Genomic DNA, 19605 nt, shown 5'->3' on the forward strand with positions numbered 1-19605 from the left:
GCAGCAGCCAGGAGCCCAGCTGGCACAGACAGCAGGGACTGGGGGAAACATTCACAGAAAGCAAAGCTAAACAGCACTGATAGTAAGAAGAAAAGTGTGTGTAATAAGGTAATTAATCCAGCATGGAGAGTGGTCTAAGTATAAAGAAATGTAAAAGAATTAAACAAACCAAATGTTAATCTAAGCAAACCTAATCCCCTCCTGGGAGTAGGGACATGAATCCCTTCTGCAACAGTGGGGAGGAGAGGAGCTGTAGTATCATGAATACAATCTGTGAACAAATACAGGAAGAGAATAATAAAACACCATTATTTAATAAACATATCTCCTAATTACTTTTAATATTGCACTTTCGGGGTGATTTCCAGAAAATTCTTAGAACATATTACCTTTTAAAAACCAATAACAAAGCTCTGTACAGCGACATACCTGAGAAACCCAATGTAGAAGGTCTGTCCAGAGAACATCTTGAAATTAAATATAAGTATGCCTATATACACATATACAGCTACATTTTGTCAACTTCAGGCTGCAGAAACAGAGAAACATTCAAAGAAAGGCTTGAAACCAGAGGAGAAGTGAAAGGCTTCATGGTGTAACAGCTGTAGACACCAGAAAGCACGGTAAGGTCAGAAAGAAGAAACAAAACTCTCATTCTTTAATAATGAATAATAAAAAAACAAACAAATCAATAAAAACTAGAGGAGATGATTCTAGAAACAACTAATATAAAGCACAGCAACCCCATCTGTAACTGCCATTATCTCCAGTTACTCCTGTATCTTTTTCTATCTAACCCAAAAAGCCACAGAGATCACTCGTACATCACATTTCTGATACTCCATTTACTCAATAAGGAGCACACCTTAGCTGTCGTATCTACTGTTGAAAACAGAGTTAAAGCAGAATCTACTTAAGAGTTCCACTGACAAACACGTTGTTATTTAATTGTCTGAAAGGTCTGTGCTGCACAAAACACACTAATTTAGAAGGATGCAATCAAAATCTTAGCAAGGTTTGCTAGAATTTAGGTGCAACTAAATTCACCTTTAAACACAGTGAAGTAAACACATGAGATGAAAGTGCCTCGTGTATTATGACCCTCCTGTTCTTTTCCAAATCAACAGCTTGATTTATTTATCCTCATCTAAGCCAAGAGATCCCATACCTCTGGAAGTCAATAGAAACCTTATGAGGAGATTTGACAATCAATGCACAAATTGAAGCTCTCATCTGATGCCGAGTTTCTGTGTCTGTTGTCCCAGAACATTCCGCATTACTTCATCAGCAGGTTGGCTCCTGCAACGGTTCTGCTCACCTTGAAACTTGCTGGAGGAGTTATTTCAGAGAGTAACTTTGGGATGTAAAACACAGTCGTAATACACAGATAAATCCAGTGGATACAAACAGTTACACAAGAAAGATTTTACATAAGTGCCCTTTTTGATGAATGCTATAGATGGCCTGTCCTAGCTGAGGAAGAGTCCTTTGTTCCAGGATCGCCCTGTGATTCTTGCAATAACCTTGGCTGATGCTCTTGTTGAGGCCTGTTGGGAGTTTCTGGAGCATTCAGCTGATAGGATTCCTTTGTCTCAGTCCTTAGACATCCTAAATGCCTTAAGCAAGAGTCTCGCATCTTGATGAAGTTCAAGTAAGTGCTTTCACTGGAAAAACAGTATAGTACTGGGTCAGCAACACAGTTAAATGTAGTCAGCAGGAGAGAAGTATGGTAAATGTTAAATATTTTACTAGCAAATGAGCAGTTGCTCTCAAACACACTGCGAACTACAAGTAGGATGTGGTACGGTCCAAAGCAAACTAAAAAAATGAAGACAGTGCTGGAAACCAAACGTTTAATTTGGAGTTTCTTCTTCTTTTGAGTGCCATGACTCCTGTGGACAACTCGTAAAATGCCACAGTAAGAGAAGGCCAGCAGAAAGAAAGGGAAAAGGAAGCCAGCAGAGAAGCGGTAGTAATTGATACTGTGCTCCCATTCTTTGATGGGGTAATGCTCAAAGCACACCACGTGGCTCTCAGCATCCATACTGATCTCCCCATGCACAAAGACAAATGAGCACGTCACTACTTCTTTGGTCCAAATAATGGCACTCACAATCATAGCAGCCTTCATTGTCCGAAACTGATGAAACCGAAAAGGGTGCACTACTGCCAGATAGCGGTCAATGGAGATGCAGCAGAGGAAGCCCACACTGATATAGATATTCTCATACAAGAGGATGCCACAGATTTTGCACAGCAGTTCATCATAGGTCCAATTGTCATGCTGTAAAACATACTGGATCCAGAAGGGCAAAGAAAATATGTAAAAAAGGTCTGCTATGGTCAGATTGCAAAGGTAGATTCCCAACTCATTTTTAGCCTTGATCTGTAAATACCCGTAGTATAGAGAAAGGCAGTTAGCTGGGAATCCTACGATGAATACAAATATGTACACTACAGGGGACAATGTCTGGTGAATATTATGATCAATAATGCACTTTTCGGTTGCATTCTCTGTGAAATTCAGCATCTTCTGCCTCTTCACATATGCCACTAATCAGTGTCCCAAATGAACGGATGTAGAACTTAATTTCATCCAGTTTCACGTATCACTTTTCATCCACAAAAACCTCAGGCTGAAGAGATGCCTTGCCGCAGGATGTTAATAACCTGGTGGTAAAACATATGAAAACCTTGAGGACGAATATAATTACCAAACCATCAGTTTTCAGCCTGATGCCTTTTCTAAATTTTCTTACAGTGCTTACCAGAAGATAAAGCCTGTCTGGGAAATGGCGATGTGTATCAGTGAGCCCTACGAGTGGGTTCTCTCAAAGAATTCCAAAGCGATTTACAAACATTTGTCACCTTAGCTTTACGAGTATCTGAACAGTGAAGAAATGTCATCTCTGTTTTGCAGATGAAACACAAAAGCAGTAATCTGATGGGATCAAAATGCTGTGGCAGAGCTGCAGCTCACTCAGACTGCCTCAGAGGATGCAGGGTGCAACAAAACCGCTGCTTTCTTACTTTCCATCTCTGGACTTTCTCTTCGGGTACAAAATATCGTGGTAAATGTAGCTCAGCCCATCAGGATGATGAAAGTGGAATTTTTAGCAGCTGCATTTACATTTAAGTGTAAACAGCAAGCTGTCTGTAGGAAAGACACCATAAAAATCTGCCTTAATGTATCCATGTATACAGAATATGCCATTATAGACTTCTTATTTGCCATAGGCTCTGAAAGCCAATCATTATTATTGGTATGTGTGATACATTCATTTCATCAGTGCTGAAAACAAACACAATTATTTTCACCTGAAGAATCTTTTGTGGTCCGCACACATACCTGTGCAGACCCTTTCCATACTATAGTATTTCTGCCTAAGGCATCTTTATAACACAACTGCTGACAAGAGGTTAGCACTCGGTTTGGTCAGGATTAGCGTTCAGCCTTCAGCCTGTCAGCTGTGATTAAACCCCAGACCAAATCCCTCTATCACCTCACATGATATGTTCCATCACTTTGGCACAAGACTGTGCCCCATGTTTAGGGGGGTGCATGTTTTGTGTGATGATGCAGACCAGTAGGATTCTTTCTTTTAACCACTGCCAGAAAATACACAGTTGTAGTGTACACCTGGGTGAGGTTAGCAACTTGCATACTCTTTGCAGAACTTCAGTTAATACAGATTCAAAAGCAGACTGCACTGTCAGGAATAGAGAAAAGCCCTGCTGTTTGTTTCCCATTCACAATTCTCATCATTTTTGTAATCATCACCTGTCCTCTGTGGGAACTAACAATTTTTTCCAAGGCAATCCTTATAGAAACATGGCCATGGTACAGTAAAATTACTGTTATCGGCAGCATTTGAGGATGTTACTGTAGAATAAATTCTTTTGTAAGTGTTGTAGTTCTGGTTTTGCTTCTCTGTGTGTATCAGGTTTTGTTTTTTAAAATAATGGTGGGCTTCAGACTCATAGAAATTGGAAAGGAAATCAATTCATTTAGGCTTTAAGGACTGACCAAACCTGCAAAGATGGACAGTGTTCAGCCTCAGTCAGCGTACTACAGCCCCCTGGAAGTCACGGCAAACTTAAGGAAAGAAGTGTATACTTAATCATTATAACTCTCCTTTGTTCTTTTCTCTTTCCTCTTTTTCTTGCCAACAAAAAGAATATCACCATATCAGAATATGGTTTAGGTGGATGGATTCCTGGAGTCTCAGGTAGCTTCAACCGCAACACGAAGGCCAGGTTAAGTTCCTCTCCCTTAAAACTTCTAACTTCACTGTTGGACACTATCTGCCTTAGTGCAAGCTCTGCTTCCCTTGTCTTTATACAGCCACCTCAGTGGTGCACCTACCTCAGAATCACCCCCTCCTCCACAGATTACACAACTGTTACTGCAGCTTTACCAGGCACAGCAGCAGAAATGTGAGCCAGACACAGGTTGTCCTGGTTTAGCTTGATGTTTGCTCCAAGAGATCGCCATAACCCTCCCTGCAGAATAACAATGATAATGTGAGCATTATCACACACATGCAGCAGAAAACAATGTGCAGATTTCCTAAAGCACTGTTACGCAGGGAGCATCCTCACTGACACCATCCCATGCACTATGCTTGTCTCAATGGCTGCATGAGGGCTGTGTGGTTTCTCCACCTATAGGAGGTGTGGCTTCATGCCTGAGAACAATGCAAGGATCCAGAGATAGGTTTGAAAGCCTTACTGTCCCCCTTTCCTTTTCCAATCCAGGGCTCAGGACAAGTGCAGTTGTATTTGAGACTGTATTTGTTAGAATTTCTGTATGATAATCTGATGACTTTGATATGTAAGAGTTTGTCTGAACAGAACAACTGGCATGCAAATGTACAGTGAAAAGAGCCTAAACGTCTGCAAGTCCTTCATCTAATCTAGCAACTAGAAGCATCCAGTCAGTGCCCACCTCCTGCTGATAAGGCCAACTTACAATAACTTGAAAGCTGACAATAATCTTCTAAAGGCAAAACTGTCTTTATGAGTTCACATTTCTTGAGCTCAGGTTTTGTTCTGCATTACCCCATAGGCCAATATGGGCCACAGGATGAGATAAAGCAGATGTGCTCCACAGTTGCACTGTTGTTTGTTTTGTTTTGCTTTGAAAATGCTTCTTTTTCTGTAAGAACTCAAAATGTTTTTATTAAATTAGGTTTATGTCACAAAGAATATGACTGTAAAATTCATATCTGTTCAGCTTAAATGTCTTGCCACCATACAGAACGTGAAAAACACAGAAAAAGTCTCATTGATACGATATTGTCCTAATATAATACACACTTTTGATTACAGCGATGTTTCCTGCTCCTAGAAGAAGCACTGCAGTGTGCTGTTGCAGAGCCAGGAAGAGAAAGCCGCCTGTTACATAAACAGAAGTCCAGATTCTTGTTTGCACAATAGCTGTTTTATGCTGCTCCGTGGAAGAAGCGAGCCTGGAAAATTCCTCCCTTGTTTCAGCCTCCACAGCGTGCAGGCTCTGGGACACCGCTGTGCCTTCTGACCAGTGACCAGATGGGAAATACAGTTTGCCTTTCCCCTTTTTTTCCCCTCAGTCCAAGTATGCTAACACAGCTCTGCACTGGCCAGGGAATGGAACTGCAAGCTTTCTCAGGACTGGTACCAAAACACAGTGATTGTGACACTCATCAGGTGGTTCAGAAGAGTGATCTTTAAGATCACCCTGTTACTAAGAATATAATACACAGTACCTAAGCAATGGGAAGCTCTAGGAAAGGTGATGCTGGGTGACAAAGAGGAGACAAATAGCTCCTGCATTGCTTATTAAGCTAGCTTGGGTAGTAGGATGAGAAAAATAAAGAAGTTGCACTAAGAAAAACATCTGGGCTGCAGATAATCATTAAGCTGAGAGCAGCTATGGCTGAGAACATGCAGGCATTCCATTTAGACAGCTTTAATATGGAAATAGTGCAGCTGTGTGGTTTTCTTTTTAAGAGCTTAGTTCATGTAACACCTTCAGTATCACAAGTCTGCAGACATTTCCTAGGAAGACTTATCTCTTTCCTATGCCCACCTTGTTCCCATGAATGGGGAGGATAATACGGTTGTGTACCTTCATGTCACAGTAGATCTCTTGCTGTCCCTCCACCTGTCACACATCACTAACAGACCTGAATCACCTGGCCTTCATAGCAGTACTTGGACCATGCTGCACATTTCAGAACCAGAATCTGAGATTTGGTTCAGATCATTACCTGGATAAACACTGGCCTTTAGACTCCCACATCAAATGGGCAGAGTTTGGCTGGCCCACGCATGAAGGTTTGTGGCATGAGGTGGAATGGGTGTAAGAGCTGTAGTAACAAAGCTGCTGTAGGGTCTGAGAGCAGGAAAATTGCAAAGCGTACTAAACATTACTTCCTGTCATGGTTTTGTAATTTTGTAATAAACAGAACATAGCCGTGCTTTTAGGGCTATTTTAAAAGAAGTTTTCTGCCTCTTCCCACTTCCTCCACATCAAGGAAGAGCTCACAATGGGGTGATGATCTGGTAGAGAGAGGGGAAAGAAGGACCAACCATTCCTTTGTATCTCCTTTCTTTCTGAAGTCTACTGTTGTATCTCAGTACTTGAGATAGCTAGCACACTTAGTGAAAATGCCCCTAAAACTGTAGAACAAAGTGGAAATTGGGGGCATGACTAAGGATGACTAAGGAAGTGGCACAGAAATGCTTGGATTAAACCAGAGGATTTGTGTAAAAGGGTCACAAGTGGAAAGAGCCATGAAAGGCAATAAAGGATGTTTCTGTTCCTTATTGGATAGAAAATCCAATTCAAACTGGAATATTCAAATGCTTTCTTCCATGAAAAAAACAAAAGGAAAAACCCATGAAATGGTCTCACATAAATTTCCCACAATTTCTCCTTACATTGAATTCCTTCCTAAACTTCACTTAGGACTCCGCACAACTCATTTGTACTTGTTAGCGTGTGAAGGGACTCTTCCAACAGGAATGTCTTCATACAACAATAACTATTCCTCTGAGCATTTGTTTCAGTGGGAGGAAACCAGAGCAGTATTCTAATAATTACAAATCACTTCACTTTTGTTGTTATTGTATGACTTCATTTATAAAGCTATTGTCAAAAAAGGAAGCCAGCAACATTTTTTCAGAACCCACATAAACAAAAGACCAATTAGTCACCAGTGTCCAGTTCTTCCTAACATAGACATGCAATTATTCACACATTGGGTAAATCACTCAACTTGCTCAAACTTTGATATCTTGGGAATACGTCTCAACTTCTTAATTTCTGTTTGCCAGCAAACTTCTCCAAGGTCTGAAGTAAGGTAGTTGCATTTCATTTCCAAAACTCTGGATCTGAACCACAGTGGTGATGCAGTTCAGGGCTTCATGCCTGTAAATGTCAGTAGGAACTGACAGTGCAGATTTGAGTGGCAGCTTCATGTCAAAATCCTTGATTTGTAAATCTTTCCTTTTTCTTACAGTGAACTCAATGCTTGATGAGAGCACTAGATTGGACATCAAAAGTGTATGACATTTTTTTATACACAATATTCCATTACAAAAATGTCAAACTACAGTATGAAGTGGGGACGCTCAAACATTGCAACACATCAGAAAATGTTTATTCCTTGTTTCTCTGGTAGTTAGTCACATCCTCCTCTATCTCTAACGTTGCCACCTCACACAGTCTCCTCCTGGAGAACATTCTAATTGCTTCGTTTGCTGCCTTACAGAACATCAGGTGTGTCATTGAATATTCTATGAAACAGCTGAAAAATGTGACATGCGCAGCCTAGTGTAAGCAGTATGGGTGGACTGATGCAAGGCAGCTAGAAGCCAATGGAGATAGTCCCTGTATATTAGAAAACGAATTAATTAAATTACTTCAATGACCTCAAAATTTAGTTTTGAACTCACTTCCCAATAGCAGTGGCATGGCGATGTAGTATAATCTCGCCAGTGCTCTGGCCCACAGATCACAAGGCTTTGTAAGAAATAGCTGAATCACTATAGACAAGAATCCTGTGTGTTCTACATTCAGCTTAATTCATAAGTCAAACAAACTTTTAATTAAGCAGGGAGCCACTTAGAAGGAACAGGGCTGAGCACTTCTGAATGGTGGTGAGGGAGCCAAAGTATCACCAGTAGGAATTCATGGCAACACAGCGCCCACAGGCAACACTGGGAGAGGTCACAGGGATGGACTTGTTGAAACACAACATTTACATTCCTGGAAAATGGCAATATGTCAGAAAACAAAAGAATCCCAGAATACCTGAGCAGGTTATCAGCCTAACCTAACCTTTGTTTTTTTGATTATAACACCGAGAATTCCCCTTAATTGATGTGCAAACTGCTGTATATGAGATATTACATATTATATCTGAAATGAGAAGTCATTAGGAAGGCAAATGCTATCTTACAGCAGAACACTAGGAATGATGAAGGGACTGCAGTGATCATATACTGAGTTGGAGTCAGCATTTTTGTAAAAATACAAGAAAACAAAGCAAATCACCCTGGATGTGTCAGCAGCTGTGGGTGCTACCTCTCTATCCTAAGCATCGTCGCAAGGCATTACGGAGCTGCTGGCTGTGGTAGGGGAAATGCAGGGGAATGGTCACTGGTCTAGGACTGTTTAGTCTAAAGAAGACCATAATGATGGCAAACAGCAAAAACCTTCCAGCATGTTAAAGACTGTCACAAAGAGGAAAGTGTGCCTTCTGTGGAAGCCTGAATGAGAGACTCAATTAAACATTGCTAAAAACTTTCTACTGACAAAGGTAAGTGGGTCAGCACTGGGACAGATGGTGCATGGGACAGAGGTCTTCAAGGTGGAGGTGTTAAAGTCTGGCAAACATCCTGAAGATGGTTCAGTTGATGCCCCCTTGAAGGCAAAGAAATGTCTGGAGAAATCTCAGACCCTCAGACCCAGATGAAATGAACATTTCATTTCATTTCTTTGCACCTTTGGAGGCCTGCCCATGTAAAGGACAAACAGGGGCAAGGAAGGCAGAAGGGACGACAGATTGTCACATATCTGACACTGGTTCATCTTCTCTCTCTAGGTTTGGGGACTTTTTTTTTAACCAAATGTAAGGCCCAAACAACTGGCTGAGCACAGGGAAGTGCTGCAAAGAAACTACATTTTGGAAAATCCCTATTTATGGTAATAAGAAGTTCACACAGTGTGTATTTTTGGTCAAGCAGTCCAACTAAAGACGGGGCGATGAATCACACAACGGGAATTAGTCATGCCACAGTTGCCTCAAGGAGCTGGCTCATAACTTTTAAAAATGACCCTCATCTGCCCCCTCCTTCCTGCTGCTAATGAGCAGCCAGGTGGGTGACGTGGCCACCGGGATCTCAGAGTTGAGCTGGCTCCTGCTCACAGGTCAGCTCCCCGGGGCTCCTGCATGGCTCATTTGAGTCCATGGCTGGGAGTGGGAGAGAACTCCTCATCACACCACTTTCTGCAGAAACATTTTCTCTCTCTGTTCCTCAGAGAACAGCTTCAAACCTTCCTTTTGCCCCAGCCAACACCTCAGGCAGCTCAGCCTCTTTCTCCTGCACATCTCTTTAGCACACAAACCAAACCTCCAACCTGCCTCTACTGCACAAGAAGGTGTCAAACAGGTAATGAGGAACTGCAAGCAGGAGGGTGGCCGATAGCCCTCAGTTTGTGGGCTGATCCTCCCTTAAATCAGGCAAGAGAAGCCAACACTGAGTAAGTCCTAAGGATTAGGAGACACAAAAGTCACGATCAACATGTAGAAGAACCAGTAAGGAATGAGAACTGGAACAACTGTATTGTAGGCTTGGGACTGAGAAATAGGAACTTCTTTCTTCTGAAGTAAATGGGTTCTGATTCATTTTACCTTCTACAGCCTAAGAGAAAATCCCCTAACTATTCTGACTCATTTTCCCAGACTGTATCCCTGTCCCTGCTAAGGCTACAGCCTCCCTGTCACCAGGGTTAAAGTATCAGCAGCAGGCTCTCTGTACCAATGTGTTATCAAAGAAAGGGGGAGGGGGTGCCAGCAACATGCAAGTGGTCCCACTATTGAGCTTCCCCAGCATCACCTACTGGCCACAGGGGAAAACTTGCTCAAAAACTAAGTTTGAGGCCAAATTTCCTTTCTGCTGACATTTTTTGATAATGCTACTGCCTCCAGACAGAAGAAGGTATAATTAAACCTAAATATCAAACTGATCTCATTAACAGAAAGAAATTTGTAAAACGAATCCCACTTTCAGTAACCAAACATTCATCTGTGCAATTGTTCTCCTCCCTCACTGCTCACTCAGGAGCAGCACTGATTTGCCAGCACTGCTGACAAGCAGTGACTTGGACCAGCAATGATCAGTGTTTGACTAATAACATTTGGCAAATAGCAAAGGCTGTCTGAGAGAAAAATGCGACTTGCCAAGTCTGACTGAAAGGTAATTGGAGCTCCGCTGTGTCTAAAGAGATTGAACAGATCTCCTTTCAACATTTTCATTGTTCCACACATCAGCAAATAATGATACATTCAATAAAGTCATCTCTCTTTTAAATTCTATTTTCTGCATTTATGATTCAGTACGTGATTCATTTTGTACAGCAAAAGTTTTGAGACAAGGAAAAGTGAGAAGCCATGGACAACATTTGGAGATTTTCCCCTCCCTTCCCTCATTTTTCTTTAACTCCATTCTCATTCTTCTGTTTGGATTTATTTTAACCAGGGATAAAATTCGTCACAGGATATGAGCCCATTCAATTCAAGCACCTCGCATCGCGTGCACTGTCGCTATTTAGGAACTGGAATAATTCCTCTATGCCTTTGTACTGTGCTTGTGTTTCTGGCTTACACTGGTTCCATTGTGTTTTGGATGTTTCTGTTCTCAGTCCAGCTGTAACCTAGCACACCATCCACCCTTCCCTGCACTGCTCCTAAGCTGTGCTCATTTCCTTTTACTGCTCTGTATTTCTTGCTTGGATCTTGGTTTGGGGGTTGGGGTAAGAGGGTGGCGTGCCTACATCTGTGTGTGTCTTCCAATAGTCCCCACCTAGCCTGGAGAGATTTAACTCTTCTAACGAGCCTTTTGCACTGCCTTTAACTCAGCTTCCCCCCCCCCTTTTTTTACATCTTCTTGGAGATCAGCCTAGTTTCCAGAAGATCCAAGTCAATATCTTCACATAAGATTTGTTCTGCAATGTTAATTCTCAGACTCTGATGATTTTGTAGAAGCAGGGTACCTTGGAGAAGATTTCCTTCTTTGTTCTTGCCCTCACCCCCCAGACGACCACTGAATACTTCTTTTTGTTGTTGTTTTTTTTAGCTTGAAGATACAGCGCTCCAGTACCCCAGTCCCCAATGGATGTATTATTCTAAACAAAGCTCTGGCATCTGTATCTGCAGGCTTCCTTATGTTTTCATTTCCTGAATTTCCATTTCCTCAATTCCCTTAATTTTCAAGTAAAAAACTCTTTTTAGTACTCACATGATTTTAAGCACTTGTGTCTTCCTTTCATTAAGATGTAAACAAAGCCTGGCCTTCTATTCTATTCCATTACTCCTGAACATCCCTATTTTGTCATGTGCATAAACTCTTCCTCCCCCTCTATTTTCTGTCATACCTTGATACTGCCCCTCCACACCCCATGTGGACTTGCACAGGGTGCAAGAAGCCTTCCCCAGCACCGTGCTGATGAATCTCTGTGCTACAGCACCCTGACCATGCAAACAATTTCTGTGAGGAGGGCTCCATAAGGAGGAATAGAATCCTCTACACTTTTGGGTGAGGCCATTGCTCCATCTTTCATGAGCAGAGCACTCTGAACCTCCTATTTGGTCTTTTTTCAGACACACCAGCTAAAGTTTCCGGTGAAGTGACAAACCAGACCTGCCTTTGCTGCCCAGTGGACCAACAGAGTACAGAGCATGGCTCCTAGTGATGAAGGGATCCCCCTGGATGCATCCCTCAGAGGACAAACTGCAATGTTGTCCTTAGCTGCTGCCGATTACTAAAACCTTTACTGAAAATCGTTGGCCAGTTTCTTCTAAACATTAAAGCTGCTCCGTGTCTTCTCAAAACCAAGTGCCATCAGCTGTTGGGGACAGCAGCTCTGCAAATGCTTTGGCTGGCACAGAAATTCATAACAACTGCTACAAGCCACTCAAAATAGTCCTTACAAGAAAAACAAATCTCTCAGAGGAAGCATTCTGCTAATTGTAAGGTAATCAGCCTCACAAGGCGGCACATCTGCACTTCTATTTCCACAGTTCTTCATTTAAAATTAATTATCAAAGTTGTATGAATGCCCTCTGAGTCCCAAGTAACAGACCAGTCACTGCACTGATACAAGAGCAGTAAGCAGCAATAGAGCCCCAGCAAAATGCAAACATATCTTGGGGTTAGATCTGGTAGCGGTGGCAAGGAAAATCTTTTCTTCTCCACAAGCTGTTCATATAGATGTCCAGGAAGCAGGATCACCTGGTTAACTGAGTGACAGCACCAACAGTGCTGCTTAGGAGAGCAAAACTGACACGGCTGCTTACACCTGTGCACACTTCATCCCATGTGACTCTGCTCCAGCACTGCTACGAAGCTCACAGCCTCCTTGGCCTCTGGCAGGGGCCGTGTTGCAGGCTCACAGGATGGGATGGCAGCTGCTGTGATGACAGCTCCCTATAGCTGGCTCAGCTGGGATGCATATATCCCACTGGTCTCTGATTTCCCCCTATTTCCCTTCACTGTCTGGGACTCCTTAGAGCCCCCAGGTCCCAGAAGGAATAAAGTCATTTTTTTCTCTGCCAGACACAAAGTGAATTAAATAAGCTGTACTGCAAATGCCAAATGAGATGAGTTCTTTTGACTGAGATACTGGAATCACCACAGCTTTCTTCATTTAAAACTATGATATTCAAATTTCAATGCTGCGATGCAGACATCATCACCTCCCAGCAGTGCCCACTATCACAGAACAAAACATTGGTCTGATTTGATAAAGCCAACACTTTTTCACGGTGTGCTACCCTAAGGCTCCTAAAACTCTGGGGATTTGCCTTCTGTTTTATTGTCTAAATGACAGCTTCATACACCAAACAAGATCTGGAAAGAGCTACCTTTGCCTTTTCCTTCATTTAACAGAGCTTACAGAAGCAGCATGGTGTGGGAAACAGCAGAATACTGGCGACAACATGGGGAGGTGAGAAGGGTAGGGCTGAGGACAGTACATTTGTTGTCTTCTCAGAAAAGGAAGACAGGAGTGTGCTACAGTGCAGAGGACTGACTGGCTGCTTAGTGGCTTCTTGACTACCAAATGTAAAAGAAGAAGTGGTCAAATGTCATACTCTGCTGGAGTCAGTGTGAATACAGGATGTCAGCGTGGAAAAAGTCACACTGGGGGCTGATTAACCGACTGCTCAGAATGTCCTGTAGTGCTCACACTGGCCGTGTCACGTCTTATGAGCCCTTGTGTAGCCATTTTTCCTCATCTCACAAATAGACAGCTATCAGAGGCAACCTACGATAACAAACATCTTTAGTACTATTTAAAAACAAAAACCTAGCAGTCTATTTTCTGATAGAATTGATTTCATCTCTCTAAACCTTCACATTCCAAGTTTCCCAAGCTGGGCTCTGAACATCAAGCAGGAAAAAGTGGCTTACTGTTTGTTAAGTACGTCAGTGGAGGACTTTTGAGATAGGAACGTACCCAGCTGTACACAGAACACCTACACACCAAGGTATGTGGTTTAGCAGTTTCCTGCAGCTAGACACAACTTCTGGGTTGTATCCTCAGGGGAAGTAAATTACTTAAATTCCTAATTACGCACTTAAAGCACTCGCTTCTTTGTATCTAGACAACTGACACACACTTAGTAACTGCTTTGAAAATGACCAGCAGATTTTATCTACTCCCTATTCCCCTGCAAACAGGAGAGACAGATTCTTGGTTTATCTTAACAACTCCTTTTCATCAATACAAGCTCTCCTTGCACCTATTTGAAAGTCTAAAAGGCTTCTCTAGAACAGCTTCTATTCCAGATTTTCTATCAGTGGGAACCTGCCCTGGAAATTTAGTTTCAAGTCATGAATTTTCAGCCATGGCATTTTGGTTGAGTGCTTGGGACTGCCTCATTGTTTTACTTTGCTTCACTTCTAACAGCCTAACCCAAAACTTGTTCTGCCACCATTTTAGGAGTCACAAGCTAGTATAACCAACGATGGAAAATCAATTTGCTTTTAAGAATAGGTGAAAAATGAAACTCACCTGTGAGCAGAGTTCAGGTTAAGATGCTTTTTCTGCAGTATGAAGAGCGCAAACGTTCCTTTCTCCTTTCTCATAGCTTCTGCTCAGGCTGCTGGAGGCTGTCCTCCTCCCAGCTGGGAGCACGGCTTGTCGGTGAAACACTGTTGGGAGGGAGGAGGAGATTATGCTTCATCTCCTCTGCTCTTTATGGTACAACTGTGAAGGAATCGAGTCAGCCCAGCCCAGCCTTCTCCTCCCTCACCCACTCATTCATAAATAAAAGAGATGACAGTGCCAAAGGCAGACGCTAAGTACAGAGATGACAACACATGCCGAGCAGTGCTCACACCCCTACCTACTGTCACAGGCACAGCACTACCATTGCAGCAGCTGGTTCAAAGCCCAGAGGCTGCCGAACACACACGCAGATGTTGCCTTGTGCAGACTGTTTACTATTGCAGAGTACACAGAGCATTACAAAGCACACAGAGCCTTAGTGTCGTTATTGGTGTTATTTATGTTAAGTTCCTCGATCTCTCCAGCCCTTTATGATGTCTGAACTCAGAGCTGATCTGTGCGTGAGGAGCTGCTGCTTTGAATGTGCAAAAGCAGGGGCTGGAAGGTGCTTCTCCTTCCTCCCTCACAACATGAGGAGGGCTGAGACATAAACAAACTAAAGGGATGTCCAAGGGCATTCAAGAATATCACTGCACATCCAGGAGCCAACCTGCTGCTAACTCACACTACTGCTCTTATTCCTGAAGCAGAGAAAGCTGCACCACAGAACATATATTAACCTGTTCATCATTCAACTTGAAATGCACTGTTCTTATAGAAACAGAGATGAATTACATCACTAAGACTGGAAACAAAACTTGAGGTTGGGAGCTGACACAGTACTCACCTGGCACCATGTACTGCTGTGCTGCTGGAGGGACATCAGTGGCTCAGTGTGGTGCCCCTCACATGGCTCCTGCAGGGAACCATGGGCTGCAGATCTGGAAAGCGGAGTCTTGGGCTGGGTCCTCCAAATGTTCTCTATTTCTATGCTGGTGGAATGCACAGAGGAACATAAGCAATGAAATGTTTAAAAAAAAAAAAAGGAAAAAACAAGGAGAGGATACAGTGACATTTACACAGCTTGGATGTGCTCCAGGAGTACCCATGGCTCACGTCAGAACTAGCAGCAAAAATAACTTCTCACTGCAAACACGCACAGGGCTCTGCAAGGTATGAAAGGCTACCAGATGGCAGAAGCCTTCCTCTGCCAGGGCCTCCGACTGAGCTAAAATCATCTACAGGGTTAAGGACCTCGCCGAGTTTCTGAGCAAAAAAATATGAAATACTCAATTGTGGCCTAGAAAAGCCACAAATATAGCACAGAGCTGCCCTCAGCAAGGCTCATTGTGCTCCTCACAGACAGGGAGAGATGCAGACAGCAAACCTGGCTGTATGGGTGAGGCACAGGGCCTGGGAACACAACCAGGGGCCGAACCTGTGCAGTACTGAAGGATATGAAGGCTTGGTGTCAAACTTAGCAGCACTGCCCAGTGCTCTCCCTGACTTGCATTCAGCCTTCAGAAAATCACACGGATTGGGATCTTTCAGGAAGCAAAGAAAAAGTCTCTGCCGGCAGTAAACCACCTGTGCTGCAGCTCAGGTCATGCTGAAATGTGAACACGCTGAGCTGTGTGTTAGATGTTGGATGCAAGCACTCAGAATACCCTGAAAGCTGAGCCATGGCCATCAGGTGCAATATGTGCCTGAAAAGGCAACACTGCAGAGGCCCAGATGGTAAATCAGGCCTTGCAAAGGGAACAGAAACAGGCACTTCCATCAGCCTCCTTTTCAGAAAATTACAGAGCAAAACAAACTCCAGGGAAATCGTGGTTTGGTTTACTTTCATCCAGTCACTACATTCTTCTTTCTTTAGCATGCAGGTGCTGCAGGACAGATTGCTGAAGTAAAAGAATTCGGTCATCTCCTCCTCCCTTGCTTCCAGGGTAGCAGAAGTGCTGCAGGGCATGGCTTCATCACACACAGTAGCACCTGGGGATCTATACAACACTCTAAAAGTGAAGAGAAATGACTGCTATGTAGCCTTTTATCCCTATAAATTATACAGCAGCTATTAGAGCTGAGGGTTTGGAGCTGTGCAATCTGAGAGATGGCTTCCCTGCACCCTACAGCTCCCTGAGGAGGGGAAGCAAAGGGAGGTTCTGGGCTCTGCGCCTGGAACCAATGGCTGGATGGGAACAGCTCAAAGCTGCTGAAACAAGGACCTGCCTCTGCTCTTCCCTCTACTGTTCTGGTACTATCTGGAGCCCACACAAACCTGTCTCTGAGCTGCTGAGGGGTGGCTGTACCACAAAGCCCGACATGGCAGCCGCCCGTGCAAGTGGGAGCACTGCTCCATATTTAACTGCAGCCCACACATCCTGCTTTCCCTGTCCTCCTCCTGCATTCTCTTTTTTCTTTTCTTGTCCCAGCCATTGCTTCATAACATGTTATTTTTAATTTCTCCCACAGGTCTCAGTTTTTGCTTGGACAGTCCCTGCAGAGCAGACGCAGCCCTCAGGCACACACTCCAGCTGCTTTGGGAAGACGTGTGGAACAGAATCCTAGAGCTGATCCAAAGAATGTGCCAACATGGTGACCTCAGCTCCAAGATGTCCTGGCGGAAAATGCCATAGCCTGACATACACCTCACAAACAACAAACCAGCTCCATCATCCAGGCCCCATTTCTACCTCCAAGAGGGACTGAAGACTGAGGTGATACGAATCTCCCACTGGCAACCAGAGATCTGCATGTTCTGGTTCACAATGCTGAACAATGAAACGATAAAAGAGAACTGAGGATGCAAGAATTTCTATTAAGGGCCATCAGAATGAATAAAAATGTTTGCCAAAACCTAGGAGGCAGAGGCAGTGACATTGTTTGTAGTCCTCACAGCTGCTCCAGAGTCCAAGCTGGAGCATCTGTTCTTGCTTTCTGTAGGGAGGCTGATGTTTTTCCCCAGATCTTATGCCACTGAAGACACACTGGCGTTGACGGGTGACCTTTCAACTCCTGCTTTTGTGAAGGACCCATGGGTGATTGTGGATACACTGGAGTTACCAGCTCACCTCACCTGGAATGTACGAGCAAACTTTCATTCAGATACATGAAAGGAGGTTGGTAAGATGAGGTGTTCCATCTGCCATTGCCTCAATGCAGTGTTCCTGAACTGATATTCCAAGGGGAAAATAGCCTTGTCTTCAGTAACTGCAGTAGACAATTCAAGTATGAATGTATACAGTACTCCAAGGTAATGGCTTCTTGCTCTCTGCAAAACATTACTAGAAAGAGATAACACTACAACCAGGCTGGAGCCACTGAACTGGCTTAATTTTTGCTTTTCTTCTCGCATTCTGTTTTAGCTCGTTAGCATTCATTTTCGAGATAAATACTGCCTGTTAAAGTCCAACAGGCCAAATCTGCCTAACACAGGAAGGAACATTCCTCTTCATTTTAGTTGCAAATCTTTAAGTTGGTGAAATTTGATCCTAATGAAGTCCTATGAGTACCTATTATCATGTTTTTCCCCCAGTTATGTAACAACTTTGCCGGAGCTCCTTGTACAGGACAGGGTGGGAGATCAGGATCTCCTGAGTGGGATTCTGCTAACATTGGTATGTTTGCTTAAGTAAACAAGGAAATGGATCCTCGCTCATGGGAGCTACATGTGGAAAACAATCCAGGAAGCCAAAAGAAGCAACAAAATTCTAAAAACAATGAAAATTATGTGGAAAAGTGTATTGTTAAAAGTACCTAAGGCTCAATAGAGGTTACTGCCTCAATATGCAAAATATAGTCCTTGTAAAATGCACCTATCAACTCATTAATAGTTTTAAGAGCCAACAAATTCCCAAAGAATGTTAATGATTGAATGTATCTGCCAGCCCTAAAATGTCTGCTCGTTCAAAACTGTTGTAAGATCTTACATAAAAACCCTGCTACAGCTTGTAGAATTCTACATTTATCTTGATGAAGAAGTCTTCGAAATATAACTCAGTAACTACGAACAAGTAAACTCTGAAATTCAGAACCAAGAACTGAGAACTTGGCTCCAGACTTCGTGCAAATGAGCATCTTGTGCACCACAAATGCCCACAATCTTTTGTAGCAGAGACTTGGCTAACGCTTGTCATGAACACATGGTGAAAAAGAGCAGTAAAAGTGAGCTAAAGAAGGATGTGGGGAACAGACACTATGAGAGGGCTGTGACTGCATTGTGTCCTATAAAGGGATATGAGGGAAGAAAAGCCCCTGAAATTAATGGCTCTGCAGGAATAGCTGAGGGGAAAAAACAAAAAGCATGAAGCAGGAGAGAGAAGGGAATGTTTGCATCAGCAGTTGGACAGAGAAATAGCTAAGGAAGCATCAGAAAGCACTGAGAACAGAAAGTGGGGTAGGATCAGTAATAAATATTGACTTCAAGGCTTGAGAATGTGACTGAAGCCTGGCAAGGGTGAAAAAGAATGGCAAGAAAAGAACAGCAAGAAAGTGCTAATTTATCCTTACTGATAGACCATGGAATCATAGAATGGCTTTGGTTAGAACGGACCTTAAGGATCATCTAGTTCTGATCACTCTGCAGTGCATTGGTTGCCCCCACCATGTCAGGCTGCTCAGGGCCCCATCCAGCCTGGTCTTGAATGCCTTCAGGAATGGGGCATCCACAGCTTCTATGGGCAGCCTGTGCCACTGCCTCACTGCCCTCTTGAGTAAAACGTTTCTTCCTAACATCTCACCTAAAATCTGTAAGAAAACAGGGTATGAAAAGGTGAATTAAGGAGTAGGAAATAATTAACAATAACGATGAGGTGAAGAGTAGAAAGGTCTGTCATACTGGAGAGAAGTCATGATGGAAGGAACATCACAGAGAAGATGGGCTGAGCCAGCTTGCAGCAGCTGGTTGCACCGCCTCAGCTGCAGGACAGGATGTAGCAAGAGGGCTCCTATATTTGCAGGTGGCATGCAAAGGGTTTCCTGCTAGTACATGCGTGATTCTTGTTGGCAGAAGTGGTTATTAGGAGCACACAAAACCATTAAAAAGATACTGTTCCCCATCAGACACACATTTCCCACTTCCTTTGAGCCCTTGCTATTCAGGTGCAAAAAACACTACAAAAGCAAGAAGTGGCAACTGCAGAGATCCTCAACAGTAGAGACACCAGGGCTGCATTGCACTCCTCAGTGTACATATCTGTGTGTCCATCAGATGCTGATTTAATCCTGTTTTGACAAGAGTGATCAAAACTAACACAGTGGAGGAATATCTTTACCTGAGTCAGAAG

The 19605-nt window shown here is 43.2% G+C and overlaps 1 protein-coding gene across 2 annotated transcripts; it reads right to left on the bottom strand.

Moving 5' to 3' along the window:
• Window positions 1–1286: 1286 nt before the first annotated feature.
• On the bottom strand, window positions 1287–15462 carry GPR68 (G protein-coupled receptor 68). 2 transcript variants are annotated; one of them, XM_015865287.2, is made up of 4 exons: window positions 15168–15462; window positions 14285–14424; window positions 4367–4503; window positions 1287–2670 (listed from the first exon to the last, which is right to left on the bottom strand). In XM_015865287.2, the coding sequence occupies exon 4, from the start codon at window positions 2528–2530 to the stop codon at window positions 1454–1456; it is 1077 nt and encodes a 358-aa protein (XP_015720773.1). In that variant the 5' UTR covers window positions 2531–2670; window positions 4367–4503; window positions 14285–14424; window positions 15168–15462; the 3' UTR covers window positions 1287–1453. The 2 variants fall into 2 exon arrangements, with proteins under 2 accessions (XP_015720773.1, XP_015720774.1); XM_015865288.2 differs by lacking the exons at window positions 4367–4503; window positions 15168–15462 and having other exon boundaries at window positions 14285–14595.
• Window positions 15463–19605: the final 4143 nt, after the last annotated feature.

This window comes from Coturnix japonica, chromosome 5 (genome assembly GCF_001577835.2).
Source record: "Coturnix japonica isolate 7356 chromosome 5, Coturnix japonica 2.1, whole genome shotgun sequence".
In the NCBI taxonomy this organism is placed as follows: Eukaryota; Metazoa; Chordata; class Aves; order Galliformes; family Phasianidae; genus Coturnix; species Coturnix japonica.